This window comes from Oncorhynchus nerka, unplaced genomic scaffold, assembly GCF_034236695.1.
Source record: "Oncorhynchus nerka isolate Pitt River unplaced genomic scaffold, Oner_Uvic_2.0 unplaced_scaffold_1408, whole genome shotgun sequence".
Lineage (NCBI taxonomy): Eukaryota > Metazoa > Chordata > Actinopteri > Salmoniformes > Salmonidae > Oncorhynchus > Oncorhynchus nerka.
In genome coordinates, this window is record NW_027039903.1 from 46,485 (window position 1) to 62,248 (window position 15,764).

General features: G+C 47.4%; 1 protein-coding gene across 1 annotated transcript in view; it reads right to left on the reverse strand.

Annotated features, from left to right (window-relative positions):
- Positions 1-15,764, reverse strand: part of LOC135568764 (ras-related protein Rab-26-like) — a 111,730-nt gene that overhangs the window by 39,329 nt on the left and 56,637 nt on the right. Inside the window, exon 4 of the mRNA XM_065015471.1 lies at positions 13,480-13,532. Within this exon, the coding sequence (XP_064871543.1) occupies positions 13,480-13,532 (53 nt within the window). The remainder of the gene's footprint in view (positions 1-13,479; positions 13,533-15,764) is intronic.

The following is a 15,764-nucleotide window of genomic DNA, read 5'->3' on the forward strand; positions in this document are numbered from 1 at the left end:
TAGCTGGTTGGTTGATATTCCAGCCTGTAACGGCCCTTACTGGACCAGCCTCATCAACAGAACTACTGTACACCATTACATACAGGAATAGGACCACTGACAGTGGACTACATTTTACAGAAGCAAAGAGACAAATGGACTCTTATTCAGGACTGGATTATGATCTTGTTCCACACACAACCTTACTGACTGGATTAAAAACTGTCCAATTGGTTCCATACATATCTCAGATCATGCATGAATTACTTTGGACATGCTTGTTTATATAACCCTAGATGTTCCTCCTTCAAACCTGTCTTCTGATCTAAAAACATGTATTCCTCTGCTGATTGGTCACTGAGGGGTTCTCTGGTCACTGAATTTGTCCTCTGGTCAGTCCAATAAGGAAAACAATCCTGATTTATAGCAGCACTGACCACAGTAACTAGCGATACGTCTCTGTGGGTCCAACCAGGGATGTAGTGAAGGGTAAACGCAGGTCAACGCTGTATATTTTGCTTGACCCCTTCTTCTAACCTTGAAGAAAAGCTCTTGACTAAAGAATGTATAACATCCATTTAGACACTGGAAGGGCAAAGTGCCCTTCTAAAGGAATTTTAGCAATACCACTTGCTTAGGGATGGATCGACATTTACAGAATGGTTACCTGGAGGAAAATGGGGGAGGGTCATGTTTTTCATTTTCAGTCAAGGGAAGGGTTTAGTATTATTTAAAAAAAAATCTAGTCCAGGGGAGGGTAATGTAATTTGTAATTGATGAAATGTGAACATTTCTCAGTGTTTTAGAATAAGTTGCTTATCAGGCTGTATATCAATGTGTTCCTGATGCCGCCCCTCATCTCTGATTCTCTGCTGCACTCACAACATGTGAGCCTAAAGGCTATTCAGTGTGGTCTCAATCAAGTGATCCATAAACTATAACATACCTGGGACAGACGTGACTCTGATACATATAGCCCAGGAGACAAAAAGTACACTTTGCTTGGGAAGTCATCACTCGTTGGGTTAAGCCACGGAAGAAGAGTAGCCAGCAGTTAAAGCTTACATTTTTCTGCGTCGGTAGGCCTACTCTGTCTGGGGTGGTGCTCAGGTTCCTGACCATGTCTCAGATTGAATAGTTTACAAACAGGGACAGTGTCGTTGCAAACAAGACACGCTGATTTGGCATTGGAGAAATATGATAAGATGAACACCTAAGCCTCTCTCTCTGTCCATTCTTAGTCTGTAATTTCATTAATTTGTGTGGTATAAAACAAATGTTCTGCTAATATGTCAAATGACATAGAATTGCATGGAATGTTTCTGAAAGGCAATTTTTTTCTTGGACCTGCAAATCCGATGATAGATTCATGCAAAACCCTTTTACTATAAAGGAGAGCTTTCCACAGTGTATTCATGGAGGCCAAGGGAAGCCAGACTTCCAAATATTTCACCAATTAAAAAACAAATATTATAAAATCATTTATCTTTCCGCTCTCTGGGTTTTCAGAATTTTCCATCAGTTCGCCAGTGGCTGAATCTCACCTGAGAAATCAGAGGGAAACAGCGCCCCTCTGTCTCAATATGTGTAGCCCATGTATCTGATGCTGTCTGGAACTAAAGAGTATGACATGTTGCCGCTGTAGCATTTGATTGATTAATGCCAGGATGCATTTGGCCTCCCTTGACAAAACAATTATATGGAAGAAGATTGAACCACCAAGACTCTTCCTAAAGATGGCCACCAGACCAAACAGAGCATTCGGGGGAGAAGGGTCTTGGTCAGGGAGGTGACGAAGAACCAGATGGTCACTCTGACAGAGATCCAGAGTTCCTCTGTGGAAATGGGAGAACCTTCCAGAAGGACAACCATCTCTGCAGCAGTCCACCAATTAGGCCTTTATGGTAGAGTGGCCAGACGGAAGCCACTCCTCAGTAAAAGGCACATGACAACCCGCTTGGAGTTTGCCAAAAGGCACCTAAAGGACTATAAGACCATGAGAAACAAGATTCTCTGGTCTGATGAAACCAAGTTTGAACTCCTTGGCCTGAATGCCAAGAGTCACGTCTGGAGGAAACCTGGCACCATCACGTCTGGAGGAAACCTGGCACTAGCTAACCTAGCTGGTTCATTGTTGCCCATGCAAGGAAGTTAGGCTACCTAGCTAAAATGTTTGCTAGCCTATGAAAACTAAAACTAAAAGCGTACAGAGCCATAGACCGTTTTGCCAACATGAAAGAAAGGAGGACGGCATTGGCATTCAAATAGTCTACAAGTAGGGTGAGTCTCCCCCCCCAAAAAATGTACTTGCGAACGCACTCGCACAGAAATCAATATTTGCTTTGTGGACTTCACCTGACAGACGTTTCTCTCCGGTTTTGTGATGAAACAAACGTATGTGTAGTTGAATTTATTCCGCCACTGTGACTGTTGTCTTTTTGTTGTCATGGCCTTATTGTATATCACTGTGACTGTTGTCTTTCTGTTGTCATGGCCTTATTGTATATCACGGTGGCGTATAAATGAGCATCACAACATAGGGTGAAATATGGATGTTTTACTGGCTTGGCTTCCTCAGTGATTTACCCATTTTACCTACCGTCTTCCCCCCCTACTCTTGTCCACGGTGGTCTGCGAACCCACAACCTTCTGTCCTGCAGCCCTGTACACTAGAAAATAATATCTAAATTCCTGCGTTGTCATGTAATGGTTGCAAAACAAAGGACAGTTTCCAAAACTGCATATCTAAGGCTCTGGTCTGTCCAAGAAGTGAGGGTGAACGGTAGACATGTTCTCTGCTATCCACATTGTTTTAATTATTATTAGTTGTATACAGGAAGGTCACTTGTTTTTTATCAAGTGTTCAGGGATTTGTCAAGTGTTCAGGGATTTGTCAAGTGTTCAGGGAGGGTTTAGGTCAAATATATATTGCTGAATGGAGAACCATCCATTTTCATTTCAGAGAGGTCCGGTATTCTCCATGTAATCCTTATTATAAATAACATTCACTCCCTTACAGTTTAAAGTCAGTTAGTTTTGAAGGACACCGTGCATGATCAGTAGCTCTCCCACGGGCCATTCTCAGTCTCCTGTGGTTCTGATGTGTGTGCCTTTCCAATGTCATCTGGGGCTAGACTGAATAATGGCAGGGGGGCGATAGAGCGTTAGGGGGATAGAGGATCGAATGATTGGCCCACCCGATTCTCGCTCCTTCCTCAGCCTGTGTTTGGTATTCATCACCATTAGCATTAATTAACATGTATTAGCTCTCGTTATGGTCGTTAGGCAGCAGAGCACCGCTGGGCATCTGCAGCCCGTCAGTGTGTCACCACAGCTGTAATCTTCAGTGACTGAATGAGGATGCCAAGGCAAGAGAGATGAGAGGAGGAGAAGACAGGAGAGGAGAGGGAGGGGAAGATGGGAGAGGAGAGGAGGAGAAGACAGGAGAGGAGAGGGAAGATGGGAGAGGGAGGGGATCTGAAAAGAGGATATGGAAAGAGAGGAGAGGAAGAGTGAAGAGAAAAGAAACAGAGGAGAGATGAGTAGAGAAGAAGGGAGAGGAGAGATGGAATGGCTTCTCTCTCACTCTCATTTCCAGTGGTAGTGACAGTAATTGAGGGTGAGACACAGCTGCCTCTCCAGGAGAACCTGGCTTTATAGTCCTCATCTCTGGGCAGATGGCCAAACCATATTTCTCTCCTTGAAGTGAGTGGCAATAATAAGAACAACTCTCTCTTTATCCCTCTGTCCCCTCTTCTCTTTATCCCTTCTTCTAAAGGACTCTCATCTCCCATGGCTGTTAAGAATGACCACACCCTAGGTTGTATAGGAAGACAACTATGTGGAAACAACACCAGGTTGTTTGGCACATCATTCTGGACACAGACATGTGATCCTGTGTTGCTCAGTTGGTAAGAGTGTGGCACTAGCAACACCAGGGTTGTGGGTTTGATTCCTGGTGGGATCACATACGTATACTAACATGAACGCAGTCTGTGGGTAAGTTTGTATAAAAGCTTCTGCTTTAAGAGTGTAGTTCTAAAGAAGTGAGTAATGGGCTTGTAATGTCTGTCAGAAAATGGGTGAAGCATGAGCCTGCTGTAATCACACCATATGTGGATCTCTCTCCTCTCTTACACCCTCTACCCTCTCTCATCCCTCCCCTTCATCCTCTCACTCTCTTGCTTCCCAACTCTCTGCACTTCTCATCCTCTCACTTCTCTATTCTACTCCATTCCTTTATTCACTTTCAGGGCTCAGCCTATGGTTCTGCTCTGGCTCTGACAGAAGTTCACACATTGTAGAAATGAAAGAATTGTTAACATTTCTTCCCATGTTCCATTCTAAATACCCTTTCACAACCGCTTGGAGAAAATGTTGGTATGCAGTCATAAAAATAAGGAATTTTGGCATTATGGCATTGGCATTATGAACCAAATTGCCTTCCCATGTAAGTTAGCACTCTGAGCGGGCGATCATCTGGAGCGAGCATTCGCATCCGCGCTTCGGTCTGCTTCGGTCTGCAGGTTGTATAACTTTTCATTACATTCCATTACATTTCATTATAGTACAACGGTTTGATTTGTCTAATCTTAGCAATTTCTTCTTAGCTAGCTACATAGCCGTCTTTGTATCAAAGATAATTGCGTAATTATCGTATTTCGTCGTCCTCCTATCTGCCCAGCAGCTAGCCAGCTAGCAAACGTTCACCGTCTACCGTAGCACTGTAGTAACTATCACACTCAACTGAACGACTTGATTAGTGTAGTGTTAGCTAGCTACATAGTTGTCTTTGCTGTCTTCGTATCCAAGATAATTGTGTAGTTTAGAGTGTGTAGTCTTAGAGTGATTATCTTAATTTACCGAGGTTAGCTAGCCAGCTATTTGTCGTCCTTAACGTAGGAGTCACTCCTAGCTAGCCAACAGCTAGCCAACGTCTACTGAATAGAACTTTCGCATTCCGGTCGCATTCCGCTTCGCTCCACAGGTAGTATCACATTTTCATTTAATTTCATTACAGTCCCAACGGTGTGATTTGTTTGATCGTAGCTAGCTACATAGCTAGCTACATAGCCGTCTTTGTTTCAAAGATAATTGTGTAGTCTAGAGCGATTTTCTAGGTTAGCTAGCCAGCTATTGTCGTTCTTTTAACGCAACGTAACGTAATCAACACTGCTAGCTAGCCAGCTAGCCCCGAATAGCAGCATTGTAGAAACTTTACACTCAACGGATCGACTTGATTAGTGTAGTGTCAACAACGCAGCCACTGCCAGCTAGCCTACAAAGTCAACAACGCAGCCACTGCCAGCTAGCCTACCTCAGCAGTACTGTATCATTTTAATCATTTTAGTCAATTAGATTCTTGCTACGTAAGCTTAACTTTCTGAACATTCGAGACGTGTAGTCCACTTGTCATTCCAATCTCCTTTGCATTAGCGTAGCCTCTTCTCTAGCCTGTCAACTATGTGTCTGTCTATCCCTGTTCTCTCCTCTCTGCACAGACCATACAAACGCTCCACACCGCGTGGCCGCGGCCACCCTAATCTGGTGGTCCCAGCGCGCACGACCCACGTGGAGTTCCAGGTCTCCGGTAGCCTCTGGAACTGCCGATCTGCGGCCAACAAGGCAGAGTTCATCTCAGCCTATGCCTCCCTCCAGTCCCTCGACTTCTTGGCACTGACGGAAACATGGATCACCACAGACAACACCGCTACTCCTACTGCTCTCTCTTCGTCCGCCCACGTGTTCTCGCACACCCCGAGAGCTTCTGGTCAGCGGGGTGGTGGCACCGGGATCCTCATCTCTCCCAAGTGGTCATTCTCTCTTTCTCCCCTTACCCATCTGTCTATCGCCTCCTTTGAATTCCATGCTGTCACAGTTACCAGCCCTTTCAAGCTTAACATCCTTATCATTTATCGCCCTCCAGGTTCCCTCGGAGAGTTCATCAATGAGCTTGATGCCTTGATAAGCTCCTTTCCTGAGGACGGCTCACCTCTCACAGTTCTGGGCGACTTTAACCTCCCCACGTCTACGTTTGACTCATTCCTCTCTGCCTCCTTCTTTCCACTCCTCTCCTCTTTTGACCTCACCCTCTCACCTTCCCCCCTTACTCACAAAGCAGGCAATACGCTCGACCTCATCTTTACTAGATGCTGTTCTTCCACTAACCTCATTGCAACTCCCCTCCAAGTCTCCGACCACTACCTTGTATCCTTTTCCCTCTCGCTCTCATCCAACACTTCCCACACTGCCCCTACTCGGATGGTATCGCGCCGTCCCAACCTTCGCTCTCTCTCCCCCGCTACTCTCTCCTCTTCCATCCTATCATCTCTTCCCTCTGCTCAAACCTTCTCCAACCTATCTCCTGATTCTGCCTCCTCAACCCTCCTCTCCTCCCTTTCTGCATCCTTTGACTCTCTATGTCCCCTATCCTCCAGGCTGGCTCGGTCCTCCCCTCCCGCTCCGTGGCTCGACGACTCATTGCGAGCTCACAGAACAGGGCTCCGGGCAGCCGAGCGGAAATGGAGGAAAACTCGCCTCCCTGCGGACCTGGCATCCTTTCACTCCCTCCTCTCTACATTTTCCTCCTCTGTCTCTGCTGCTAAAGCCACTTTCTACCACTCTAAATTCCAAGCATCTGCCTCTAACCCTAGGAAGCTCTTTGCCACCTTCTCCTCCCTCCTGAATCCTCCTCCCCCTCCCCCTCCTCCCTCTCTGCAGATGACTTCGTCAACCATTTTGAAAAGAAGGTCGACGACATCCGATCCTCGTTTGCTAAGTCAAACGACACCGCTGGTTCTGCTCACACTGCCCTACCCTGTGCTCTGACCTCTTTCTCCCCTCTCTCTCCAGATGACATCTCGCGTCTTGTGACGGCCGGCCGCCCAACAACCTGCCCGCTTGACCCTATCCCCTCCTCTCTTCTCCAGACCATTTCCGGTGACCTTCTCCCTTACCTCACCTCGCTCATCAACTCATCCCTGACCGCTGGCTACGTCTCTCCCGTCTTCAAGAGAGCGAGAGTTGCACCCCTTCTGAAAAAACCTACACTCGATCCCTCCGATGTCAACAACTACAGACCAGTATCCCTTCTTTCTTTTCTCTCCAAAACTCTTGAACGTGCCGTCCTTGGCCAGCTCTCCCGCTATCTCTCTCAGAATGACCTTCTTGATCCAAATCAGTCAGGTTTCAAGACTAGTCATTCAACTGAGACTGCTCTTCTCTGTATCACGGAGGCACTCCGCACTGCTAAAGCTAACTCTCTCTCCTCTGCTCTCATCCTTCTAGACCTATCGGCTGCCTTCGATACTGTGAACCATCAGATCCTCCTCTCCACCCTCTCCGAGTTGGGCATCTCCGGCGCGGCCCACGCTTGGATTGCGTCCTACCTGACAGGTCGCTCCTACCAGGTGGCGTGGCGAGAATCTGTCTCCTCACCACGCGCTCTCACCACTGGTGTCCCCCAGGGCTCTGTTCTAGGCCCTCTCCTATTCTCGCTATACACCAAGTCACTTGGCTCTGTCATAACCTCACATGGTCTCTCCTATCATTGCTATGCAGACGACACACAATTAATCTTCTCCTTTCCCCCTCTGATGACCAGGTGGCGAATCGCATCTCTGCATGTCTGGCAGACATATCAGTGTGGATGACGGATCACCACCTCAAGCTGAACCTCGGCAAGACGGAGCTGCTCTTCCTCCCGGGGAAGGACTGCCCGTTCCATGATCTCGCCATCACGGTTGACAACTCCATCGTGTCCTCCTCCCAGAGCGCTAAGAACCTTGGCGTGATCCTGGACAACACCCTGTCGTTCTCAACTAACATCAAGGCGGTGGCCCGTTCCTGTAGGTTCATGCTCTACAACATCCGCAGAGTACGACCCTGCCTCACACAGGAAGCGGCGCAGGTCCTAATCCAGGCACTTGTCATCTCCCGTCTGGATTACTGCAACTCGCTGTTGGCTGGGCTCCCTGCCTGTGCCATTAAACCCCTACAACTCATCCAGAACGCCGCAGCCCGTCTGGTGTTCAACCTTCCCAAGTTCTCTCACGTCACCCCGCTCCTCCGCTCTCTCCACTGGCTTCCAGTTGAAGCTCGCATCCGCTACAAGACCATGGTGCTTGCCTACGGAGCTGTGAGGGGAACGGCACCTCAGTACCTCCAGGCTCTGATCAGGCCCTACACCCAAACAAGGGCACTGCGTTCATCCACCTCTGGCCTGCTCGCCTCCCTACCACTGAGGAAGAACAGTTCCCGCTCAGCCCAGTCAAAACTGTTCGCTGCTCTGGCCCCCCAATGGTGGAACAAACTCCCTCACGACGCCAGGACAGCGGAGTCAATCACCACCTTCCGGAGACACCTGAAACCCCACCTCTTTAAGGAATACCTAGGATAGGATAAAGTAATCCTTCTCACCCCCCCCCCCCCTTAAAAGACTTAGATGCACTATTGTAAAGTGGCTGTTCCACTGGATGTCATAAGGTGAAAGCACCAATTTGTAAGTCGCTGGATAAGAGCGTCTGCTAAATGACTTAAATGTAAATGTCTTAAATGTTAGCAAGAAAGCCCTTTGAAGAAGAGTCCTTTAATGAAGCTATAACAAGTGATGGCACAAACAGAGGCATGGGACACTACAGAAATACAAGCAGCACACAAGCCTATAAAACCCATCTTATAGTAGTCCTTTTGACCAGTAAGATCCCACTGGTATGAACTATACAATCCTTCATATCTAATTCACACTGGGGTTGCAAAATGACTCTTTCCCAAAATGTCCAGGCTTCCCAGGAGTCCTGTTTGAAACATTCCTGGAATCAGGCGAGGATAATCATCCTACCTGGAATTCTGTAAAACCTGGGAATTGTGGGAAAAATACAGACATTTTAGAACCCTACTTCATACACCAGAAAAACGGGACTTGGATTGCAATGCAATAAATCCCATAACTCATAGATAATGAATGTCTTCTTTGTGAGTGGTTGGGTAATTCTTATCTATGCCATTCTTCATCCTGTTATCTGGGACCAGTGTTCCTGCTGTTGCTGCCAGGAGGAGGCCAAACCATTCTTCATCCAGAGCTAACAGACATATCTTGGCTACAGCCATCCCATCCTGCTCATTGTGTTCAGTTTCATCAGTTTCAAGTTGAATACATTAGTTGAAAACAGGCCTGACATCCGACCTTGAGGGACTTAGATGTAAATAGAGTTTTCAAGCAAATCTTCCGTTGGCATGAATGCAACGTCAAAGACGTCGGAGGGGAGAGGGGTGCTAAGCTGACATACGGAATTGTTTTAGGATGGTTATAATATGGACTATTTCACTATTTGGGGTAGGCACAAAACTACCTTCATACTTATATATAAAAAAAACTGGTACCGGTTACCTTCAGACGAGTCCCGTGACACTTGTGGGGTCCCATTAGTTTGTAGCCCAAATGGTTGAGGGCCAAACAGAAGTTGGCAAACAGAAGTTGGCACATGGACTTCAGACGATATCGACTTCAGACGAGAGTCCTGACACTTATGGGGGTCATAGAGCAAATCGGAGAACACATCATGTTCATGAGTCTCATCTTTCCATAGAGGGGTCCTAGTTTGTAGGCCAAACCGTTCGGACGCTACAGACATTTACGTGAGGAGACTGATTTTTGGGATGTCTCATGGTCTGACAAACACCACTCTGGCTCTGCCACCATTCACCTCAGATTGAAAAACTGATATCTCTCTAGCTTAAAACGGACATATTTTGATGGGGATTGTTTTGTTATGCAATTGATGCAACAGTGCGTCAATCAACTCTAAGGGGTTAAGTTAAGTGTGTACATCTCAAGTTAGGCTTTGTACTGTAGTGTACGCAGCATACCTGGGTTTAAATACTATTTCAAATCTTTCAAATACTTTGAGCGTTTGCCTTTGCCTGTCTGGAGTACCAGGTGTGCGGGGTTTACATTTACATTTAAGTCATTTAGCAGACGCTCTTATCCAGAGCGACTTACAAATTGGTGCATTCACCTAATGACATCCAGTGGAACAGTAGTGCATCTAAATCTTTTAAGGGGGGGTGAGAGGGATTACTTTATCCTATCCTAGGTATTCCTTAAAGAGGTGGGGTTTCAGGTGTCTCCGGAAGGTGGAGACACCTGAAAGATATGGGACATGATATGGGACATGTTTACATGGGACATGTCTTTTGGTTCCATTGCAACAGACAAGCTCAATCAAACACATCTTATTAATACTATTATTTCAAATAGTATTTGAACCCAGGTCTGGTAGGCAGCAGGTCCAGTTCATGGGCATGAGGTGTAAGGGAAACAATGAATACAAATCAATGTACCAATGACTGCCACAAGTGTTGATGCTTTGGTGTAAAACTTTACCATATCTTTTCAGAAAATTGCAAAGGCTTCCTAAAAACCTTTGACGTTAGAAAAAACATCAAACTTGAAATGAATAGCACAAGGTATGTGGTGAGTAGACAGAACAACACCTGACGTTTCCATCTCGTAGAATCACTAATCACAGGTCTGAGTCAACACCACAGAGTGACAGAAACACGCCCTGTGAGCCACATCCATTCAGTGGCCATCAGCACACTGTTAGAGGCTCCCCTGAGAGCTCTGGTGATGAGGAGAGTGAGAGATAGGCAGGCTGGGAGACGGACGGACAGAAAGACAGACAGACGAATGGTCCTTGGGGCAGCCTATAGGGAGACAGAGTCACACAGACAGCCGGGACTAACAGCACCCCCAAGGGCTAAATCTACACTGTCAATCACACACACAGGGGTACAATCTCTCCCCCTCTCCCTCCCTCCCTATTGCTGACAGGTGCAGCAGCAGCAGATAAAGAAATGACAGGATCTTACATCCCTCCCACGCGCAATATAATGATATATCATTACACTGTTATGGCTTTGTTACAAAATGACACTTGAGAGACAGACATATTTTCTCCATTATCAAACAGACCTCCAAGTCACTTAGAAAGTTTCTAACACAATAATTAGCCAAATAGGTTCCATGAAAGCACTCTTATGTCAGCCTCATTGCAACTCCCCTCCAAGTCTCCGACCACTACCTTGTATCCTTTTCCCTCTCGCTCTCATCCAACACTTCCCACACTGCCCCTACTCGGATGGTATCGCGCCGTCCCAACCTTCGCTCTCTCTCCCCCGCTACTCTCTCCTCTTCCATCCTATCATCTCTTCCCTCTGCTCAAACCTTCTCCAACCTATCTCCTGATTCTGCCTCCTCAACCCTCCTCTCCTCCCTTTCTGCATCCTTTGACTCTCTATGTCCCCTATCCTCCAGGCCGGCTCGGTCCTCCCCTCCCGCTCCGTGGCTCGACGACTCATTGCGAGCTCACAGAACAGGGCTCCGGGCAGCCGAGCGGAAATGGAGGAAAACTCGCCTCCCTGCGGACCTGGCATCCTTTCACTCCCTCCTCTCTACATTTTCCTCCTCTGTCTCTGCTGCTAAAGCCACTTTCTACCACTCTAAATTCCAAGCATCTGCCTCTAACCCTAGGAAGCTCTTTGCCACATTCTCCTCCCTCTTGAATCCTCCTCCCCCTCCCCCTCCTCCCTCTCTGCAGATGACTTCGTCAACCATTTTGAAAAGAAGGTCGACAACATCCGATCCTCGTTTGCTAAGTCAAACGACACCGCTGGTTCTGCTCACACTGCCCTACCCTGTGCTCTGACCTCTTTCTCCCCTCTCTCTCCAGATGACATCTCGCGTCTTGTGACGGCCGGCCGCCCAACAACCTGCCCGCTTGACCCTATCCCCTCCTCTCTTCTCCAGACCATCTCCGGTGACCTTCTCCCTTACCTCACCTCGCTCATCAACTCATCCCTGACCGCTGGCTACGTCCCTCCAGTCTTCAAGAGAGCGAGAGTTGCACCCCTTCTGAAAAAACCTACACTCGATCCCTCCGATGTCAACAACTACAGACCAGTATCCCTTCTTTCTTTTCTCTCCAAAACTCTTGAACGTGCCGTCCTTGGCCAGCTCTCCCGCTATCTCTCTCAGAATGACCTTCTTGATCCAAATCAGTCAGGTTTCAAGTCTAGTCATTCAACTGAGACTGCTCTTCTCTGTATCACGGAGGCACTCCGCACTGCTAAAGCTAACTCTCTCTCCTCTGCTCTCATCCTTCTAGACCTATCGGCTGCCTTCGATACTGTGAACCATCAGATCCTCCTCTCCACCCTCTCCGAGTTGGGCATCTCCGGCGCGGCCCATGCTTGGATTGCGTCCTACCTGACAGGTCGCTCCTACCAGGTGGCGTGGCGAGAATCTGTCTCCTCACCACGCGCTCTCACCACTGGTGTCCCCCAGGGCTCTGTTCTAGGCCCTCTCCTATTCTCGCTATACACCAAGTCACTTGGCTCTGTCATAACCTCACATGGTCTCTCCTATCATTGCTATGCAGACGACACACAATTAATCTTCTCCTTTCCCCCCTCCGATGACCAGGTGGCGAATCGCATCTCTGCATGTCTGGCAGACATATCAGTGTGGATGACGGATCACCACCTCAAGCTGAACCTCGGCAAGACGGAGCTGCTCTTCCTCCCGGGAAGGACTGCCCGTTCCATGATCTCGCCATCACGGTTGACAACTCCATTGTGTCCTCCTCCCAGAGCGCTAAGAACCTTGGCGTGATCCTGGACAACACCCTGTCGTTCTCAACTAACATCAAGGCGGTGGCCCGTTCCTGTAGGTTCATGCTCTACAACATCCGCAGAGTACGACCCTGCCTCACACAGGAAGCGGCGCAGGTCCTAATCCAGGCACTTGTCATCTCCCGTCTGGATTACTGCAACTCACTGTTGGCTGGGCTCCCTGCCTGTGCCATTAAACCCCTACAACTCATCCAGAACGCCGCAGCCCGTCTGGTGTTTAACCTTCCCAAGTTCTCTCACGTCACCCCGCTCCTCCGCTCTCTCCACTGGCTTCCAGTTGAAGCTCGCATCCGCTACAAGACCATGGTGCTTGCCTACGGAGCTGTGAGGGGAACAGCACCTCAGTACCTCCAGGCTCTGATCAGGCCCTACACCCAAACAAGGGCACTGCGTTCATCCACCTCTGGCCTGCTCGCCTCCCTACCACTGAGGAAGTACAGTTCCCGCTCAGCCCAGTCAAAACTGTTCGCTGCTCTGGCCCCCCAATGGTGGAACAAACTCCCTCACGACGCCAGGACAGCGGAGTCAATCACCACCTTCCGGAGACACCTGAAACCCCACCTCTTTAAGGAATACCTAGGATAGGATAAAGTAATCCTTCTCACCCCCCTTAAAAGACCTAGATGCACTATTGTAAAGTGGCTGTTCCACTGGATGTCATAAGGTGAAAGCACCAATTTGTAAGTCGCTCTGGATAAGAGCGTCTGCTAAATGACTTAAATGTAAATGTTATTACAGGCTATTTTCAGGGCTTATTAGAACATAAAAAAGAGGGGAAGAGAAAATAAGATAAATGGAGAGTCCTACCTTGATGTTGTCAAAAGATGTTCTGTTGGTCACGTCATACAGCAGCAGGAGAGCTGAGAGAGAGACGGGAGCGAGGAAGATAGAGAGAGAAGAAGTGGGAGAGAGCAAAAGTAAATGTTAGTGAAGTAGCAGGCCTGGCAGAACCCATTGACAACGAAGAGTTCATTTGAAACTAATTATTGGCTAACGTTCCAATTTGTCCTTTAGGCTTAGCCTCTTGGACCTGTGGCTTCCCAAGTAGTTCACGGTTGACTGAGTTCCTTTATTCATTATTATTGAGGAGGGCACATAGAGTAAATTCTCCTTCTTGCTCTCTGCGGGCCTGATTAAGACAGGCCTGCCCTACACAGCCAGTGAGCCTGCCCAGGCTCAGAGAGGACAAGGCCTAGAATTGTGTAAACATTCCTTTTCAGATATATCCTTTATGACAAGCAATTCTTACATAATACATATTTCAAAAGACCTATCAAACATATCACATGCTCCTGTTCATATGATAGATGATCCACAGACAGTGTGATAGATCGCTACCCATTAAACTGATCCAGACAGTGTGATCATTAGTTACCAGACAGTGTTACATTAAACTGATCCAGACAGTGTGATCATTAGTTACCAGACAGTGTTACATTAAACTGATCCAGACAGTGTGATCATTAGTTACCAGACAGTGTTACATTAAACTGATCCAGACAGTGTGATCATTAGTTACCAGACAGTGTTATATTAAACTGATTAAGACAACACCTGGAGGTAGGTGGAGAGTTGAGAAGGTAAGAGATGGAGGTAGAGTTGAGAAGAGAGATGGTGAGAGATGGAGGTAGAGTTGAGAAGAGAGAGATGGTGAGAGATGGAGGTAGAGTTGAGAAGAGAGAGATGGAGGTAGAGTTGAGAAGAGAGAGATGGAGGTAGAGTTGAGAAGAGAGATGGTGAGAGATGGAGGTAGAGTTGAGAAGAGAGAGATGGTGAGAGATAGAGGTAGAGTTGAGAAGAGAGAGATGGAGAGAGATGGAGGTAGAGTTGAGAAGAGAGAGATGGAGAGAGATGGGGGTAGAGTTGAGAAGAGAGAGATGGAGGTAGAGTTGAGAAGAGAGAGATGGTGAGAGATAGAGGTAGAGTTGAGAAGAGAGAGATGGGGGTAGAGTTGAGAAGAGAGATGGTGAGAGATGGAGGTAGAGTTGAGAAGAGAGAGATGGTGAGAGGTAGAGTTGAGAAGAGAGAGATGGTGAGAGGTAGAGTTGAGAAGAGAGAGATGGAGGTAGAGTTGAGAAGAGAGAGATGGAGAGAGATGGAGGTAGAGTTGAGAAGAGAGAGATGGTGAGAGATGGAGGTAGAGTTGAGAAGAGAGAGATGGTGAGAGATGGAGGTAGAGTTGAGAAGAGAGAGATGGAGGTAGAGTTGAGAAGAGAGAGATGGAGGTAGAGTTGAGAAGAGAGATGGTGAGAGATAGAGGTAGAGTTGAGAAGAGAGAGATGGAGAGAGATGGAGGTAGAGTTGAGAAGAGAGAGATATGGAGGTAGAGTTGAGAAGAGAGAGATGGAGAGAGATGGAGGTAGAGTTGAGAAGAGAGAGATGGTGAAAGATGGAGGTAGAGTTGAGAAGAGAGAGATGGAGAGAGATGGAGGTAGAGTTGAGAAGAGAGAGATGGAGAGAGATGGAGGTAGAGTTGAGAAGAGAGAGATGGTGAAAGATGGAGGTAGAGTTGAGAAGAGAGAGATGGAGGTAGAGTTGAGAAGAGAGAGATGGTGAAAGATAGAGGTAGAGTTGAGAAGAGAGAGATGGAGAGAGATGGAGGTAGAGTTGAGAAGAGAGAGATGGTGAAAGATGGAGGTAGAGTTGAGAAGAGAGAGATGGAGGTAGAGTTGAGAAGAGAGAGATGGTGAAAGATGGAGGTAGAGTTGAGAAGAGAGAGATGGAGGTAGAGTTGAGAAGAGAGAGATGGTGAAAGATAGAGGTAGAGTTGAGAAGAGATAGATGGAGGTAGAGATGAGAATCAGAGGGATCAGGTTACAGTGGGTCCGCTCTACAGCGCCCTCTCTCCCGCAGAGGGGAAGATGGCCGTTTTATGACGGCCATTGCAGTACCGAGAGAGGATTTACTCTCTAGAACAAAGACATTCTTCCCGCCAAAACTCCATCCTCCAAAAGTGGGGAATTAAACAATATTTCTGTAAATCCAAGCGGTTGGAGTGGTCCGTGGGTACTCCAATTTTTTTTTTGTCAGATCAGTTGTGTTTGGGTATCTCATGAAGGACAGCATAACAACATAACTGTATCTCTGAATGT